General features: G+C 44.3%; 1 protein-coding gene across 5 annotated transcripts in view; it reads right to left on the reverse strand.

Moving 5' to 3' along the window:
* Nucleotides 1-20,009, reverse strand: part of elmo1 (engulfment and cell motility 1 (ced-12 homolog, C. elegans)) — a 191,106-nt gene that overhangs the window by 104,784 nt on the left and 66,313 nt on the right. For all 5 annotated transcript variants that reach the window (XM_041883500.2, XM_041883495.2, XM_041883496.2 and 2 more), the window contains exon 2: nucleotides 3,734-3,877. In XM_041883500.2, the coding sequence (XP_041739434.1) occupies nucleotides 3,734-3,811 (78 nt within the window). In that variant the 5' untranslated portion in view covers nucleotides 3,812-3,877. The remainder of the gene's footprint in view (nucleotides 1-3,733; nucleotides 3,878-20,009) is intronic.

The following is a 20,009-nucleotide window of genomic DNA, read 5'->3' on the forward strand; positions in this document are numbered from 1 at the left end:
CTCCCTCCGTCTCTCTACCTCCCTCTCTCTCTACCTCCCTCTCTCTCTACCTCCCTCTCACTCTACCTCCCTCTCACTCTACCTCCCCCTCTCACTCTACCTCCCCCTCTCACTCTACCTCCCCCTCTCACTCTACCTCCCCCTCTCACTCTACCTCCCCCTCTCACTCTACCTCCCCCTCTCACTCTACCTCCCCCTCTCACTCTACCTCTCTGTCCAGAGCATCCATACCAGCCCCTCAGAGCTACAGTAGCTAGTATTCTCACATTAGCATCCATACCAGCCCCTCAGAGCTACAGTAGCTAGTATTCTCACATTAGCATCCATACCAGCCCCTCAGAGCTACAGTAGCTAGTATTCTCACATTAGCATCCATACCAGCCCCTCAGAGCTACAGTAGCTAGTATTCTCACATTAGCATCCATACCAGCCCCTCAGAGCTACAGTAGCTAGTATTCTCACATTAGCATCCATACCAGCCCCTCAGAGCTACAGTAGCTAGTATTCTCACATTAGCATCCATACCAGCCCCTCAGAGCTACAGTAGCTAGTATTCTCACATTAGCATCCATACCAGCCCCTCAGAGCTACAGTAGCTAGTATTCTCACATTAGCATCCATACCAGCCCCTCAGAGCTACAGTAGCTAGTATTCTCACATTAGCATCCATACCAGCCCCTCAGAGCTACAGTAGCTAGTATTCTCACATTAGCATCCATACCAGCCCCTCAGAGCTACAGTAGCTAGTATTCTCACATTAGCATCCATACCAGCCCCTCAGAGCTACAGTAGCTGTTTCTCGCTCATTAGCATGTGCTGTACTTCGATCAATTCTCTGACGCTAACAAGCAAATGTATGGGTAGAGGCCTGGGAGGCACAGCAGCAGAGTTATAGAGAGATAGAAACAGACACACACACACACAGTGTGTTGCTGTGTGATAGAGAGGCAGCAGCTCACTCTGAAGAGGCTCTTTAGATTTCTGCAGAGCTAGTCTCAATGGGCTCCAGAGCACTGAGCTGGCTGCTTTAACACATTCATAGAGTGCCTCAGTCAGCAATGGAGGCAGGCAGGCATATTCTGCAGGGCCTAGGCTGCTACCAGAGGCCACACAGAGGAGAGGAGAGATAGAGGAGAGGGGAGGGAGGGAGGAGAGGAGAGAGGAAGAAGAATGGGTATGTTTTCACAGTTAAAACAGCTTGGAGGAAAATGCATGCATCTCTCAGCAGCACCTAACTCCATGACAGTGTAAATTGTCAGTAACAGAGTAACAATTACAGTTGAAGTCGGAAGTTTACATACACCTTAGCCAAATACATTTAAACTCAGTTTTTAACAATTCCTGACATTTAATCCTAGTAAAAATTCACTGTCTTAAGTCAGTTAGGATCACCACTTTATTTTAAGAATGTGAAATGTCAGAATAATAGTAGAGAGAATTATTTATTTCAGCTTTTATTTCTTTCATCACATTCCCAGTGGGTCAGAAGTTTACATACACTCAATCAGTATTTGGTAGCATTGCCTTTAAATTGTTTAACTTGGGTCAAACGTTTCGGGTAGCCTTCCACAAGCTTCCCACAATAAGTTGGGTGAATTTTGGCCCATTCCTCCTGACAGAGCTGGTGTAATGGAGTCAAGTTTGTAGGCCTCCTTGCTCGCACATGCTTTTTCAGTTCTGTCCACACATTTTCTATAGGATTGAGGTCAGGGCTTTGTGATGGCCACTTCATTACCTTGACTTTGTTGTCCTTAATCCATTTTGCCACAACTTTGGAAGTATGCTTGGGGTCATTGTCCATTTGGAAGACCCATTTGCGACCAAGCTTTAACTTCCTGACTGATGTCTTGAGATGTTGCTTCAATATATCCACATAATTTTCCTTCCTCATGATGCCATCTATTTTGTGAAGTGCACCAGTCCCTCCTGCAGCAAAGCACCCCCAGAGCATGATGCTGCCACCCCTGTGCTTCACGGTTGGGATGGTGTTATTCGGCTTGCAAGCCGCCCCCTTTCCCTCCAAACATAACGATGGTCATTATGGCCATACAGTTCTATTTTTGTTTCATCAGACCAGGGGACATTTCTCCAAAAAGTACGATCTTTGTCACCCATGTGCAGTTGCAAACCGTAGTCTTGCTTTTTTATGGCGGTTTTGGAGCAGTGGCTTCTTCCTTGCTGAGCGGCCTTTCAGGTTATGTCGATACAGGACTCGTTTTACTGTGGATATAGATACATTTGTACCTGTTTCCTCCAGCATCTTCACAAGGTCCTTTGCTGTTGTTCTGGGATTGATTTGCACTTTTTGCACCAAAGTACGTTCATCTATAGGAGACAGAACGCGTCTCCTTCCTGAGCGGTATGACGGCTGCGTGGTCCCATGGTGTTTATACTTGCATACTATTGTTTGTACAGGTGAACGTGGTACCTTCAGGTGTTTGGAAATTGCTCCCAAGGATGAACCAGACTTGTGGAGGTCTACAATTTCTTTTCTGAGGTCTTGGCTGATTTCTTTAGATTTTCCCATGATGTCAAGCAAAGAGGCACTGAGTTTGAAGGTGGGCCTTGAAATACATCTACAGGTACACCTCCAATTGACTCAAATGATGTCAATTAGCCTATCAAAAGCTTCTAAAGCCATGACATCATTTTCTGGAATTTTCCAAGCTGTTTAAAGGCACAGTCAACATAGTGTATGTAAACTTCTGACCCACTGGAATTGTGATACAGTGAATTATAAGTGAAATAATCTGTCTGTAAACAATTGTTGGAAATATCACTTGTGTCATGCACAAAGTAGGTGTCCTAACCGACTTGCCAAAACTATAGTTTGTTAACAAGAAATTTGTGCGAGTGGTTGAAAAACGAGTTTTAATGACTCCAACCTAAGTGTATGTAAACTTCTGACTTCAACTGTACATTTACAGAGATTATATGCCTGGAGTTGTAATTTGTGCTAGGGGTGTATCACAGTTCACATCGAACGTGTGACAGGTCATCTTGTGTACATTGCCCTTTACATCAGTGGATGTGTACATTATAATCCATCCCCAATTTACACACCAAAGGATTACTGTGCTGTGTTGTATCCACCCAGGGTAAGCTACTAGCTCAGGGGTACAGTAAGAAATAGGGGTGAAATTTAGGTGACCAATCCTGATCCTGACTGATTCCTGCATTACCTTGATGGCTGCATCCCAAATTGCACCCTATGAGTCCTGGTCAAAAGTAGTGCACTATAAAGGGAAACGAGTGCCATTTGGGAATTCTCCATCTTCCGAACCACTGAGAGCCACTGACGGCAGGAGTGCATTCAATAGGGCACACTGTACAAAACATTTTGCAACGGAAAAACAAAAAACATATGTTTCTTATTACAGTACATGTTTACAGAGTAGGTAGGTTCCTCCCCATTTCGGCCTGTTTGCCTCTGTGGTTCCTAGTGAATACACCCCAGATAGCACAACCATAGAAATACAATTAGAACACTATCTCTGGGCTGGTTTTCCAGACCTATGTTATTAAGCCTTGCCCTGGACTAAAACGCATACTCAATTGAGAATCTAGGTCCAGAAAACTAGGCTCTATGAGTGCAACTGACGTCTGCACTAATCCGAGTCAGTCAAAGAACTAGCAACGCATAGGTTGTCACCAATGGTTTTGAGACAATAGGTGAAAGTAGTACTGGGCAGCTTATTGGACAATGGACCCCTCTTTTTCATCAGGCACTGACCTGGTCTATCTCCATGAGTTTGGGGAAGGCCCCAGGCCACTCTATGGCCACCTTGACGATATCGGAGGGCGGCGGCATGATGACGGTGGAGGGGGTGTGGAGGTGCCTCTCACTGTCTCACCGCTGAGGAGCTCTCATGCAAACCTGAAGGGGAGAGAAACAGACATAGGGGGTAATGTTAGTGAATGGACAGAATTGAATAGAGTATAACAGACTACTGAACCCAACCTCAGCAGAGGTGTTGCTCCTGAACCCAACCTCAGCAGAGGTGTTGCTCCTGAACCCAACCTCAGCAGAGGTGTTGCTCCAGAACCCAACCTCAGCAGCTCATCTCCAGGGGCCAGTTTGTGTGTCGTGCTTGGCTCTGGGTGATGAGAGCAGCGGTGTGACACACACGGCAGGCAGCATCAGAGGTGTTACAGGCTTGAGGACACACAATCACACATAAACACCTCACAAATGTTCACACACACACACCTCTCACTCTCTCAGACACACTTGTGTGCACACACACTCTAGTTCACACATATACTCAGACACGCACCTATTTTCTCTGAGCGAGACACACACACACACACGGCAGTGAACTGTAATCCTGCGTGTCTCAGGCCAGCAATATTAGCGCTGAGAATGCAGAAAGGAGGATGTTTAGCAGAGAGAGAGAGATGGAGAGATGAATCTCCCCTGGCTTTCTAAGATAAGACTGGTTAAGCTGTTGTCTGCACTCAGAGAATACCAGAGGACCGGACAGACTTCTGAGGCAGGCAGCACTTCCTAGTGTCAGACGGTATCCAGATTTACATACCGTCATACCGTTTCTGTACCATACCGGGGTATACAGTATTAGCTAGCAAGTGGCGTTACTAATGTTATATATTACACACAGTGCATTCTGAAAGTATTCTGACCCTTTGACCTTTTCCACATTTTGTTACGTTTCAGGCTTATTCTAAAATGGATTAAATTGTTTTCCCTACACACATTACCCATAATTACAAAGGAAAACCTTTTTTTTTTTATGTTTGCAAATTTATAAAATAAAAAAAAACAGAAATATCACATTTACACAAGTATTCAGACCCTTTACTCAGTACTTTGTTGAAGCACCTTTGGCAGCGATTACAGCCTCAAGTTTTCTTGAGTATGGCGCTACAAGCTTGGGACACCTGTATTTGGGGAGTTTCTTCAATTCTTCTCAGCAGATACTCTCAAGCTATGTCAGGTTGGATGGGGAGCGTCACTGCACAGCTATTTTCAGGTCTCTCCAGAGATGTTCGATCGGGTTCATATCCGGGCAACTCAAGGACATTGAGACTTGTCCCGAAGCCACTCCTGCATTGTCTTGGCTGTGTGCTTAGGGTCGTTGTCCTGTTGGAAGGTGAACCTTCGCCCCAGTCTGAGGTCCTGAGCGCTCTGGAGCAGGTTTTCATCAAGGATCTCTCTGTACTTTGCTCCGTTCATCATTCCCTCGTACCTGACTAGTCTCCCAATCCCTGGCGCTGAAAAACATCCCCACAGCATGATGCTGCCACCACCATGCTTCACCGTAGGGATGGTGCCAGGTTTCCTCCAGACGTGACGCTTGGCATTCAGGCCAAAGAGTTCAACCTGGGTTTCAACAGACCAGAGAATCTTGTTTCTCATGGTCTGAGAGTCCTTTAGGTGCCTTTTGGCAAACTCCAAGCGGGCTGTCATGTGCCTTTTACTGAGGAGTGGCTTCCGTCTGGCCACTCTACCATAAAGTCCTGATTGGTGGAGTGCTGCAGAGATGGTTGTCCTTCTGGAAGGCTCTGCCATCTGCACAGAGGAATTCTGGAGCTCTGTCAGAGGGACCATTGGGTTCTTGGTCACCTCCCTGACCAAGGCCCTTCTCCCCCCGATTGCTCAGTTTGGCCGGGCGGCCAGCTCTAGGAAGAGTCTTGGTGGTTCCAAACTTCTTCCATTTAAGAATGATGGAGGCCACTGTGTTCTCGGGGACCTTTAATGCTGCAGAAATTTTTTGGTACCCTTCCCTAGATCTGTGCCTTGACACAATTCTGTCTCGAAGCTCTATGGACAATTCCTTCGACCTCATGGCTTGGTTTTTGGATAAGAGCGTCTGCTAAATGATGTAAATGTTTTTGCTCTGACATGCACTGTCAACTGTGGGACTTTATATAGACAGGTGTGTGCCTTTCCAAATCATGTCCAATCAATTGAATTTACCACAGGTGGACTCCAATCAAGTTGTAGAAACATCAAGGATGATCAATGGAAACAGGATGCACCTGAGCTCAATTTCGAGTCTCATAGCAAAGGGTCTGAATACTTATGTAAATAAGGTATTTCAGTTTATTTTATTTTTTACATTTGCTACAATTTCTAAAAACCTGTTTTCGCTTTGTCATTATGGGGTATTGTGTGTAGATTGATGAGGACATTTTTTTTATTTAATCCATTTTAGAATAAGGCTGTAACGTAACAAAATGTGGGAAAAGGGAAGGGGTCTGAATACTTTTTATATGTTTTATTTTCTGTATAATTTTTTGTTGCACAAAACAATTTAGGCAACAGGGATCTTGATCCAGGAGGGGATTGAATGTCTCTGCTGTAACCAATAAGCTTGATCTTGACATCTAGGCACTTAGCTAGCAAATTAGCAAAACAAATGCATAGCTGGATATAATTTATTTGACACATCTTAGATTTCTTATAGTCATACTTAACTTATGGTTATAAGCAGTGGCATAGCACGCACCCCTACAGCCCCCGCTGAAAATCATACCGTTGGTATTTTGAAATATACAGTTTATACCGTATACCGGGGTATCGTCCAAGCCTGGCACTTCCCTCTTCCTAAGGATTTGATTTCAAACCACAAGGGAGGACTTCACCTTCTAATGACCCCAAACGTCCATCCAAAATAGAAATGGTGTAAATGGAAATAGTGTATATGGAGTACCGTAGATGTAGGATATGTCCCAAAATGGCACCCTATGTAGTGCACTACTTTTGGCCCCTAACCTATGGATCCTGGTCAAAAGTAGCACACGACATAGGTCACACACTACTAGGGAGCCATTTGGGGTACAGACACAGTCTATGGAGCACTGCAGATATACAAAAAAAACTGCCAAGCAACACCATGTATTATTCAGGACTTCTGTCTGGATCTAGATGGCTTGGACCATCTTCACTCCTGGAGGAGAAGCTCCTTTACATATTTAATCCTCTTTCATAATACATGGAGTCTCAGGGTCGACTCAAAGGTCCCAAATACTACTCTATTCCCTATTGACGTGCTACTTTAGACCATGGCCCAATATAGAGCTCTGGTCAAAAGTAGTGCACTATATAGTGAAAAGGGTGCCATTTGGGACGTAACCATAGAACACATCTCAATGGCTGCACTAGGGAATAGGGTGCCATTTGGGACACAGCCAATGTGTGTAGCCTTCATCTCTCTCGGTCCCCATGCACTGTTTATTCTTAAAAGACAGTAGTCATGTCATCTGTCTGTTCTGGTGTGGTGTGGTGTAGTGTGACTGAGTGACTCACCCCATAATAAATAAGCACAGCCCTTGTTCAGGGCCTGTTGCCATGGGAGCCATGGCTTCAGTAGACACTAGCTAGCTACATCTTTATTTCTATCCAGGGTGTGTCACACAGACAGTCACCTTTTTTTTGTTGTAACTTCAACTTCCCAAAATTCATTAGAACCAATACCATTATTTTTTATCACTATTAAAATAAGTCTGAGGAAAATATTGGACTCGGTTTAAACACTGGAGTGGATGTATAATGAGAGCTTTGCCTTCAGTGTCTTCAGAGAGTGTGTGTGTCCTTCCAGACCTGCAGCTGTCTGTATTGTGTTGATGAAACTAGGCTCCTCGCTAAAAACACTGACTCTCTCTCTCTCCGTTCATGCCTCTCCCTTCTTTAAGCTCATTCAGAGAAAATTGTGTTTTAGTCATCCGTTCTAGGAAAGTGGAGGGAGGGAGGTGTAGAGAGAAAGACAGAGAGAGAGAACACAGGAGGCAAAAATAGACAAGCATTGTCTTGATGAGCACAAGCTGCCCTTTACACTGTGGGTAGAGGAGCATAGCTACACACACACATACAAACACAAACACACACACACACACACACACACACACACACACACACACACACAAAAAAACTAATGTGCAGGAGGACAGGCACCGAAGCAATAGTGCCTTCCCTTTGTAAACAGAATGATGCATCAACACCAACATAGCCTTGGAACACACTGCCTTTCACTGTCTTTAGTTTTATAAGATGACCTTCTTCACATGCAGGCAGAAAACAAGAGCCTTTGTGGGAGTGATGTGTTTATCTATAGATATACAGAAGTCAAAGAAGCAGCAAAGTACTGGGATAAACTGTCAGAACGTGTGGTGTCCCTGGTGTGTGCATGTGTGTCAGTGTTTACGCGAGTGAGTGCGTTTGCGTGCGTGGCCTCTGGTCAAAAGTAGTGCACTATATAGGGAATAGGGTGCCATTTGGGATGCTGGACCCAGTCATCCTTCCCCTCTCATCACAGAGAGATACGGTAAACAGTAACTCCAGTGGATGGGACTCTAGGTAGAGGAGAGGGGTAGTGAGGGCTGCTAGGAACACTGTAATTCTGCTCTGGGTTAACTTAAAGGCATCCAGGCTGCACTGGGCTACAAAGCAGTAAGCCAATCGTGCGTGCGTGAGATACCCCGGAGGAGGTCCTTTTATTTTTCTCCACTTTACAATGCAAATTCTGGATTGTTATAGAGGAAGTGGTTGTGAAAGGTGATCATGTCATGGTAGTCCCTATCCTTAAGCCTCGGTAATATGTAGACCATACAAAACAGCTCTGCCAAAGGGGATAACTAAAAAGACATGAGAGGGCAAGTTTCTCTCTCTCCCTGTCTTTATAGAAAACATTAGGGATAGAAATGTAATCTGAGAGACACGTGCAGCAAGGAGGTCACACCACTAAAGTGACCCGTTAATCCACTGGGTTATTTCTGACTCGGAAAGAGTAAAATTACACGCCCCAGAAATCACAAATCACTTCAAGGTCCTGAAAATCAATCTCAAAAGGCTGAAAACCATTCTCATGCCAGAAAGTCACAACTGAAAGAACAAAGGCATCAACAAAGTTGGGGGTAAAGAGGGGAAGAGAAAGGAAGAGAGAGAAGGATTTGATTTGTTGGACAGCAGAAAGTGTCGGGTTTCTCCTCAAATATTTATGAGGTAACATAAGAGGTCTTGTCCTCTGCAGAGAGGAAGGAAGGAGATAGAAAGAAGAAGAGAGAGGGGGAGAGAGAGAGAGGAAAGAGAAAGAGGGGGAAGGGAGGGGAGAGAGGGACGGAGTGAGATAAATAGATAGAGAAAAAGAAGGGGGGGGGGGGGGACCCTTATTGACAAACAAGCTTTTGACTCAATTTGGCATGAGGGTCTGCTATACGAATTAATGGAAAGCGGTGTTGGGGGGAAAGCATATGACATTATAAAATCAATGTACACAAACAACAAGTGTGCAGTTAAAATTGGCAATAAACACACAGATTTGTTTCCTCAGGGCCATGGAGTGAGACAGGGATGCAGCTTGAGCCCCACAATACAGCACCCAGCCTCACCATACTGGACTCGTAAATCAAATGTCTACTGTTTGCTGATGATCTAGTGCTTCTGTTCCCAACCAAGGAGGGCCTACAGCAGCACCTAGATCTTCTGTACAGATTCTGTCAGACTTCGGCCCTGATAGTGAAAAATAATGGTGTTCCAAAGAAGGTCCAGTAGCCAAGACAACAAATACATATTCTATCTAGACACTGTTGCCCTAGAGCACACACATAATTATACCTTCCTCAGCCTAAACATCAACACCACAGGTAACTTCCACAAGGCTGTGTATGATCTAAAAGATCATAGGCAAGGCAAGAAGGGCCTGAGTCTGACTATGTACAGACTCAATGAGCATAGCCTTGCTATTGAGAGAGGCCACCATAGGCAGACCTGGCTCTCGAGAGAACACAGGCTACGTGCACACTTCCCACAAAATGAAGTGGAAACTGAGCTGCACTTCCTAACCTCCTGTCACATGTATGATCACATTAGAGATACATCCCTCCCACAGTTCACACAGACCCACAAAGAACTTGAAAACAAATCATACATTGATAAACTCCCATATATGTTAGGCAAAATACCGCAGTGTGCAATAACAGCAGCAAGATTTGTGGCTCGTTGCCATGAGAAAACGGCAACCAGTGGAGGACAAACAACATTGTAAATACCACCAATATTTATCTGTTTATTTATCTTCCCCTTTATTTGACTATCTTTTTGAGTGCAATATTTTATTTTGATGTTGTGTTGTGTCTTTTCACTTTGTTTATTATACTTGCTTTGGCAATGTAAACATGTTTCCCATGCCAATGAAGCCCCTTTGAATTTTGAGAGAGAGAGAGAGAGCGCATTATCAAGAAAAAAGCCCTCCGCTTCACCTCCCATTGGCACATTCAAGTGTGAAGGTACGTCCCAAACGGCACCCTATTCAAAAGTAGTGCACCGTAAAGGGAATAGGGTGCCATTTTGAACACACCCTGAGAATTAATTATGCTTTTCTTTTTTCTCCCTTTTATTAAAAACGTTTGAAAATGTATCCTCTTCAACTTTCCTAAGCGGCAGGGAGGGGATTCCTCGGGTGTGCCCAGAGGGCGGATGGGCTGTGCTGGGGGGGCTGGCGTCATGTATGGATTTCAAAAGAGCCTAAACCCCAGCACTTCATCTGACACCTCTACAAAGGGCCGTGGCTCACCAAGGGGCCAGGGTGTGACACCGTGCCACAGACTATAAAGAAGGCAGGTGCTTTTATCTGTGTAAGAAACGAAGGTCACAGAGACAGGCACAGTGCGTTATCACAGTCTTCCAGTCTGAGATGGAAAGACACACAGAGAGATCGATTGGAAACATACACAGACACATCCGTCTCACGTCACCCCTCTCCTCCGCACACTCCACTGGCTTCCAGTTGAAGCTCGCATCCGTTACAAGACCATGGTGCTTGCCTATGGAGCAGTGAGGGGAACGGCAACTCCGTACCTTCAGGCTCTGATCAGTCCCTACACCCAAACGAGGGCATTGCGTTCATCCACCTCTGGCCTGCTGGCTCCCCTTCCTCTGCGGAAGCATAGTTCCCGCTCAGCCCAGTCAAAACTGTTCGCTGCTCTGGCACCCCAATGGTGGAACAAGGCACCCCAATGGTGGAACAACATATAAAAAATAAAGAAAAAATATAAAAAGTAAAAAAAATAAAAAATACAATTGAGTAAAATATAATAAAACACAAAAATATAATATATTATATAAAAAATAAAAAAATAAATTGAATTATTGTAAAGTGGTTAACCCACTGGCTATAGGGTGAATGCACCAATTTGTAAGTCGCTCTGGATAAGAGCGTCTGCTAAATGACTTAAATGTAAATGTAAATGTAAACATCCGCTTCAGACGTTAAAAACAGAGAGAGGCAGACATACTCCAACACACCAAAACAGAAGCTTCAAGCGAGACACTTTCACACACCGAGACAGACATGGAGACTCATACATATACTACACACACACACACACACACACACTTGAAGCCTGCAACGTTCACAGACACACTGAAACACGCCCACGCTCTAGCCATGCTTTCAGTTAGGGCCGGGTGATATGGCCTAAAATTTTTTGCCAATCAGTTGTGTTGTGACAAGGTGTGGTTGGTATACAGAAGATATCCCTCTTTGGTAAAAGACCAAGTCCATATTATGGCAAGAACAGCTCAAATAAGCAAAGAGAAACGACAGTCCATCATTACTTTGAGACATGAAGGTCAAATTTCAAAAACTTGGAAAGTTTCTTCAAGTGCAGTCGCAAAAACCATCAAGCGCTATGATGAAACTGGCTCTCATGAGGACCACCACAGGAAAGGAAGACCCAGAGTTACCTCTGCTGCAGAGGATAAGTTCATTAGAGTTAACTGCACCTCAGATTGCAGCCCAAATAAATGCTTCACAGGGATCAAGTAACAGACACATCTCAACATCAACTGTTCAGAGGAGACTGCGTGAATCAGGCCTTCATGGTCGAATTGCTTCAAAGAAACCACTACTAAAGGACACCAATAATAAGAAGAGACTTGCTTGACCCAAGAAACACGAGCAATGGACATTAGACCGGTGGAAATCTGTCCTTTGGTCTGATGAGTCCAAATTTGAGATTTTTGGTTCCAACCGCTGTGTCTTTGTGATGCGCAGAGTAGATGAACGAATGATCTCTGCATGTGTGGTTCCCACCATGAAGCACAGAGGAGGAGGTGTGATGGTGTGGAGGTTTTTTGCTGGTGACACTGTCTGTAATTTATTTAGAATTCAAGGCACACTTAACCAGCATGGCTACCACAGCATTCTGCAGCAATACGCCATCCCATCTGGTTTGCGCTTAGTGGGACTATCATTTGTTTTTCAACAGGACAATGACCCAACACACCTCCAAATCAAATCTAATTTTATTTGTCACATGTGCCGAATACAACAGGTGTAGACCTACAGTGAAATGCTTACTTACAAGCCCTTAACCAACAATGCCGTTTTAAGAAAAATAAGTGCTAAGTAAAAAATAGATAACAAAAAAAAATTAATTAAAAATTAAAGAGCATCAGTAAAATAACAGTAGAGAGGCTATATACAGGGGGTACTGGTACAGAGTCAATGTGCGGGTCGAGGTAATTAAGGTAATATATACATCACCCTTGGCGTTTTTCCTATGTTGTTGCATTACAACCTGTAATTTAAATTGATTTTTATTTGTATTTCATGTAATGGACATACACAAAATAGTCCAAATTGGTGAAGTGAAATGAAAAAAATAACTTGTTTCAAAAAATTATGGTGCGTGCATATGTATTCACCCCCTTTGCTATGAAGCCCCTACATAAGATCTGGTGCAACCTATTACCTTCAGAAGTCACATTATTAGTTAAATAAAGTCCACCTCTGTGTAATCTAAGTATCACATGATCTGTCACATGATCTCAGTATATATACACCTGTTCTGAAAGGCCCCAGAGTCTGCAACACCACTAAGCAAGGGGCACCACCAAGCAAGGAGCGCCATGAAGACCAAGGAGCTCTCCCAAACAGGTCAGTGACAAAGTTGTGGAGAAGTACAGATCAGGGTTGGGATAAAAAAAAATATCAGAAACTTTGAACATCCCACGGAGCACCATTAAATCCATTATTTAAACAATTTAACGAATATGGCACCACAACAAACCTGCCAAGAGAGGGCCGCCCACCAAAACTCACAGACAAGGCAAGGAGGGCATTAATCAGAGAGGCAACAAAGAGACCAACGATAACCCTGAAGGAGCTGCAAAGCTCCACAGCGGAGATTGGAGTATCTGTCCATAGGACCACTTTAAGCCGTACACTCCACAAAGCTGGGCTTTACGGAAGAGTAGCCAGAAAAAAGCCATTCTTAAAGAAAAAAATAAGCAAACACGTTTGGTGTTCGCCAAAAGGCATGTGGGAGACTCCCCAAACATATGCAAGAAGGCACTCTGGTCAGATGAGACTAAAATTGAGCTTTTTTGCCATCAAGGAAAATGGTTTGTCTGGCGCAAACCCAACACCTCTTATCACCCTGAGAACACCATACCCACAGTGAAGCATGGTGGTGGCAGTATCATGCTGTGGGGATGTTTTTCATCAGCAGGGACTGTTAAACTGGTCAGAATTGAAGGAATGATGGATGGCGCTAAATACCGGGAAATACTTTCACAAGCCACTGTAGGTAGAGTTAAAGTGACTATGCATAGATAATAAACAGAGAGTAGCACAATGCAAATAGTACGGGTAGCCATTTGATTAGCTGTTCAGGAGTCTTATGGCTTGGGGCTAGAAGCTGTTAAGACGCCTTTTTGACCTAGACTTGGCACTCCGGTACCGCTTGCCGTGCTGTAGCAGAAAGAACAGTCTATGACTAGGGTGGCTGGAGTCTTTGACAATTTTTAGGGCCTTTCTCTGACACAGCCTGGTATAGAGGTCCTGGATGGCAGGAAGCTTGGCCCCAGTGATGTACTGGGCCGTATGCACTACCCTCTGTAGTGCCTTGCGGTTGGAGGCCGAGCAGTTGCCATACCAGGTAGTAATGCAACCAGTCAGGATGCTCTCGATGGTGTAGCTGTATAACTTTTTGAGGATCTGAGGACCCATGCCAAATCTTTTCAGTCTCCTGAGGGGGACTAGGCTTTGTCTTGCCCTCTTCACGACTGTCTTGGTGTGTTTGGACTATGTTAGTTTGTTGGTGATGTGGACACCAAGGAACTTGAAGCTCTCAACCTGCTTCACTACAGCCCGTCGATGAGAATGGGGGCATGCTCAGTCCTCTTTTTCCTGTTGTCCACAATCATCTCCTTTGTCTTGATCACGTTGAGGGACAGGTTGTTATCCTGGCACTACACGGCCAGGTTTCTGACCTCCTCCCTATAGGCTGTCTCATCGTTGTCTGTGATCAGGCCTACCACAGTTGTGTCGTCTGCTGAGGATCAGTGTGGCAGTGTTGTTACCTACCCTTACCACCTGGGGGCGGCCCGTCAGGAAGTCCAGGATCCAGTTACAGAGGGAGGTGTTTAGTCCCAGGGTCCTTAGCATAGTGATGAGCTTTGAGGGCACTGTGGTGTTGAACGCTGAGCTGTAGTCAATGAATAGCTTTCTCACGTAAGTGTTCCTTTTGTCCAGGTGGGAAGGGGAAGTGTGGAGTGCAATATAGATTGCATAATCTGTGGATCTGTTGGGGCGTTATGCAAATTGGAGTGGGTCTAGGGTTTCTGGGATAATGGTGTTGATTTAAGGCTGTGTAAGGGCTATTTGTCCAAGAAGGAGAATGACTGAATGCTGCATCAGACAACCTGGCCTCCACAATCACCCGACCTCAACCCAATTGAGATGGTTTGGGATGAGTTGGACCACAGAGTGAAGGAAAAGCAGCCAACAAGTGCTCAGTATATGTGGGAACTCCTTCAAGCCTGTTGGAAAAGCATTCCAGGTGAAGCTGGTTGAAAGAATGCCAAGAGTGTCCAAAGCGGTCATCAAGGCAAAGGGTGGCTACTTTGAATAATCTCAAATATAAAATATATGTTGATTTGTTTAACACCTTTTTGGTTACTACATGATTCCATATGTGTTATTTCATAGTTTTGATGTCTTCACTATTATTCTACAATGTCCAAAATAAGGCCAATGCGTTTCTATGGTCGTATTTTGGACCTAAGCTTGTCGCCTGCCTTCCGCCTTTGGGACAATGACTCTCATTGTTAGGGTGGAGACGTGCATCACGTCATTATATACAGATTTCTGGTGTAAATGGGAAGGCGCACACAGCACAGAGGAGCGAAGGAGACGAGACCAAAAATACATGAGAACAAGCGGACAAAACGCTCATGAAAACAAAATATAACAAAACTTAGATTCATGGGAGAGAGGCATTTGGAATATCGCGCAAAAACATACATTGTAATTAAGCTAATTAATTCGATTTCAGTGTTCCGTTACACCCTGAGGGAGTGATGTGTCACACACAAACATACCCCTGAACACACACACCCCCAAAAACACACCCTGCCTCAGGGGTGGACTGGGACAAGAATTCGGCCCTGGCATTTTATCCACACCAGCCCACTTCACTGCACGCGCAGCCAACTCACTCCACCATCCACCCCCCGGCTGGCCACTGGCCGGCCACCAACCGCACACACACACACACACACACACACACACACACACACACACACACACACACACACACACACACCCTACCTAGACACAGGCAGTAGCACAACATTGACAGTACAGCATTTCTCAACCATTTCTGTACCAGTGACTGATGAGACATCTGGTCTTTTAAGCCAGTTCATGTTTAAAACACCACTGGAGATACAACTCACCACTATAACTGTCCCTCTGTCTGGAGAAATAACTCACCACTATAACTGTCCCTCTGTCTGGAGATACAACTCACCACTATAACTGTCCATCTGTCTGGAGAAACAACTCACCACTATAACTGTCCCTCTGTCTGGAGATACAACTCACCACTATAACTGTCCCTCTGTCTGGAGAAACAACTCACCACTATAACTGTTCCTCTGTCTGGAGATACAACTCACCACTATAACTGTCCCTCTGTCTGGAGATACAACTCACCACTATAACTGTCCATCTGTCTGGAGATACAACTCACCACTATAACTGTTCCTCTGTCTGGAGAAACAACTCACCACTATAACGGTCGCTCAGTCTGGAGATACAACTCACCACTATAACTGTCCCTCTGTCTGGAGATACAACTCACCACTATAACTGTTCCTCTGTCTGGAGATACAACTCACCACTATAACTGTCCATCTGTCTGGAGAAACAACTCACCACTATAACTGTCCCTCTGTCTGGAGATACAACTCACCACTATAACTGTGTCTCTGCTCTAGCCTTTTTGTTTGCCTCCCTGTTGTGCCGTCTATCTATCTCTCAACATCTTCTGTGCTGCTTTTGTTCTCTGTCTGCCTGTCAGCTTAAGCCTTACACAAAGCTAACGGCTTATTGCAAATTAGTGCCAGTCATATATATGTGTTCCCTTTAAATCAACACCTACCGTAAGTGTCAATTACTACTGTTCAGACTAAGATTTACCCCTGGTGCCACTAACCTTTACAGTTGGTGGCACCATTCCCCAAATCATGATTAATCAACTTATAAAGTAACTCAAAGTGATTTATTAAGAAGTGTAATAAATAGACTACTGAGGTATTGAAGAAATAAGGCGTTTCATCTAACACGTCCAAGCTGGAACGCATGACTCAATATATTATGTGCAACCTAATCCAGTGATTGTCATGAATTTGGGGTTGACAATTACAGTAGACTATAGTTGCTATATTTTACTGTCAAAATAGGACTCCAGAATGTCCCGATTTTTGTGGGGGTTCAATAGAGATGATACATCTTTATGTGCACCTCTAATTAATTTCAACACCTGAGGAAGTGGAAACTGAAAACACACTAGATCGCTAACTCGAAATACAATACCCACTGGTAGTAGCCACGTCTTCATCAAACAGTACATGTTATGTCCTAAAAAAACACAGATTAAGCTACTACCCATGAGACCTATAGGCCTATGCCCTCGCAATTATACCTACAGAAAGCTGAGGCCTTGATGTGTTTTTCCCACAATTGCATTTTTAAAATGTTCTACGATCAGAACACATTTTTCTCTCAAGCGCATGGGGGGAGAGGAGAGTGGCTCGCTCATTACAGCAGCAGGTCCCAATGAAACAGGTACAGGGGCAGGGCACACACTTTCATTAGAGGAATCATGAGGATAGTGCACTTTACTGTTTGACCAAATCATGGTTTTAGCCTCCCAAAAAAGAGGACGTTTTGAGTGAGGTGCCAATGTAGAATGTGCCCTTTCTACGTTTATAGGCACCCACCCTTTCAGTTTTTTACGATCTATGATCTTGTCTGCCTAACTGATGACAGAGTCAGAACAGGTCTCTTTACTGATGCCAGGTTTGAATTTGAAGGAGAGTTTGCATGACCTCAGGTCAGCCCATTAGAAAACCAGACCAGCCGCTTGCCCACTGATCAGCCAAAGGCTCAATATAGATTAGTATAACAGAGAAATTGCGCAAAAAATCTTTATAAGAAACTTAACAGGCCCATGGGCCGCTGGCCATGTCACCTTTTTTTGTATGTCAATTTCGAACAGCCCACCCAACTAAAAAATGGTCCTTCGCATCTGGCATTTGCCAGAATTGCCAGATGGCCAATCCGCCTCTGGCGTCACCAGTCTAAAAGGCCTCCACTACCCTCTGTGGAGGAGGATATTCAATCATGTATGAATGTTTTAGCCTGTAACACACACACACACACACTTACTTGTAGTTTTTATTCACACAGAACCACCCACAGTTCCTACAGGAAAAAGCCAGGTAAGAGCTCATTGAAAGTGAGATTGCTTCTTTTTGCCCTGTGAAACTGTGCCCACATACCCCTATCAGAGATCCCCCTGGGTGCTAGACACAGGTGGACAAAACAATGAAGGAAGAAGAGAAATAGGAAGAGTGGGGGGCACTGAAGGGAAACGTGGCAGAACAGTAAGTAAAGCTTTCTCCTCTCGGTCTCAGCAGGCTACTACTACTACTACTACTACTACTACTACTGACTGTCTCTGTCTCAGCAGGCTACTATAGTACTACTACTACTACTGACTGTCTCTGTCTCAGCAGGCTACTATAGTACTACTACTACTGACTGTCTCTGTCTCAGCAGGCTACTATAGTACTACTACTACTACTACTGACTGTCTCTGTCTCAGCAGGCTACTATAGTACTACTACTACTGACTGTCTCTGTCTCAGCAGGCTACTATAGTACTACTACTACTGACTGTCTCAGCAGGCTACTTAAGTACTACTATTACTACTACTACTGACTGTCTCTGTCTCAGCAGGCTACTACAGTAATACTACTGACTGTCTCTGTCTCAGCAGGCTACTATAGTACTACTACTACTACTACTACTGACTGTCTCAGCAGGCTACTACAGTACTACTACTACTGACTGTCTCTGTCTCAGCAGGCTACTATAGTACTACTACTACTACTACTACTGACTGTCTCAGCAGGCTACTATAGTACTACTACTACTGACTGTCTCAGTCTCAGCAGGCTACTACACTACTACTACTACTAACTGTCTCTGTCTCAGCAGGCTACTATAGTACTACTACTGACTGTCTCAGCAGGCTACTATAGTACTACTACTACTACTACTGACTGTCTCTGTCTCAGCAGGCTACTATAGTACTACTACTACTACTGACTGTCTCAGCAGGCTACTATAGTACTACTAACTGTCTGTCTCAGCAGGCTACTATAGTACTACTACTACTACTACTACTACTACTACTACTGACTGTTTCTGTCTCAGCAGGCTACTATAGTACTACTACTGACTGTCTCAGCAGGCTACTATAGTACTACTACTACTACTGACTGTCTCTGTCTCAGCAGGCTACTACTACTACTACTACTACTACTAACTGTCTGTCTCAGCAGGCTACTATAGTACTACTACTACTACTGACTGTCTCTGTCTCAGCAGGCTACTATAGTACTACTACTGACTGTCTCAGCAGGCTACTATAGTACTACTACTGACTGTCGCAGCAGGCTGCTACAGTACTACTACTACTAATACTACTGACTGTCTCTGTCTCAGCAGGCTACTATAGTACTACTACTACTACTGACTGTCTCTGTCTCAGCAGGCTACTACAGTACTACTACTACTACTACTACTGACTGTCTCTGTCTCAGCAGGCTACTATAGTACTACTACTGACTGTCTCAGCAGGCTACTACACTACTATTACTACTACTACTACTAACTGTCTCTGTCTCAGCAGGCTACTACTACTACTAACTGTCTGTCTCAGCAGGCTACTATAGTACTACTACTACTACTGACTGTCTCAGCAGGCTACTATAGTACTACTAACTGTCTGTCTCAGCAGGCTACTATAGTACTACTACTACTACTGACTGTCTCTGTCTCAGCAGGCTACTATAGTACTACTACTGACTGTCGCAGCAGGCTGCTACAGTACTACTACTACTAATACTACTGACTGTCTCTGTCTCAGCAGGCTACTATAGTACTACTACTACTATTGACTGTCTCTGTCTCAGCAGGCTACTACAGTACTACTACTACTACTACTACTGACTGTCTCTGTCTCAGCAGGCTACTATAGTACTACTACTGACTGTCTCAGCAGGCTACTACACTACTATTACTACTACTACTACTACTACTACTACTAACTGTCTCTGTCTCAGCAGGCTACTATAGTACTACTACTGACTGTCTCAGCAGGCTACTATAGTACTACTACTACTGACTGTCTCTGTCTCAGCAGGCTACTACAGTACTACTACTACTACTACTACTACTACTACTACTACTAACTGTCTCTGTCTCAGCAGGCTACTATAGTACTACTACTACTACTACTACTACTACTACTACTACTGACTGTTTCTGTCTCAGCAGGCTACTATAGTACTACTACTACTACTACTACTGACTGTCTCTGTCTCAGCAGGCTACTACTACTACTACTACTACTACTACTACTACTACTACTACTAACTGTCTCTGTCTCAGCAGGCTACTATAGTACT

This window comes from Coregonus clupeaformis, chromosome 8 (genome assembly GCF_020615455.1).
Source record: "Coregonus clupeaformis isolate EN_2021a chromosome 8, ASM2061545v1, whole genome shotgun sequence".
In the NCBI taxonomy this organism is placed as follows: domain Eukaryota; kingdom Metazoa; phylum Chordata; class Actinopteri; order Salmoniformes; family Salmonidae; genus Coregonus; species Coregonus clupeaformis.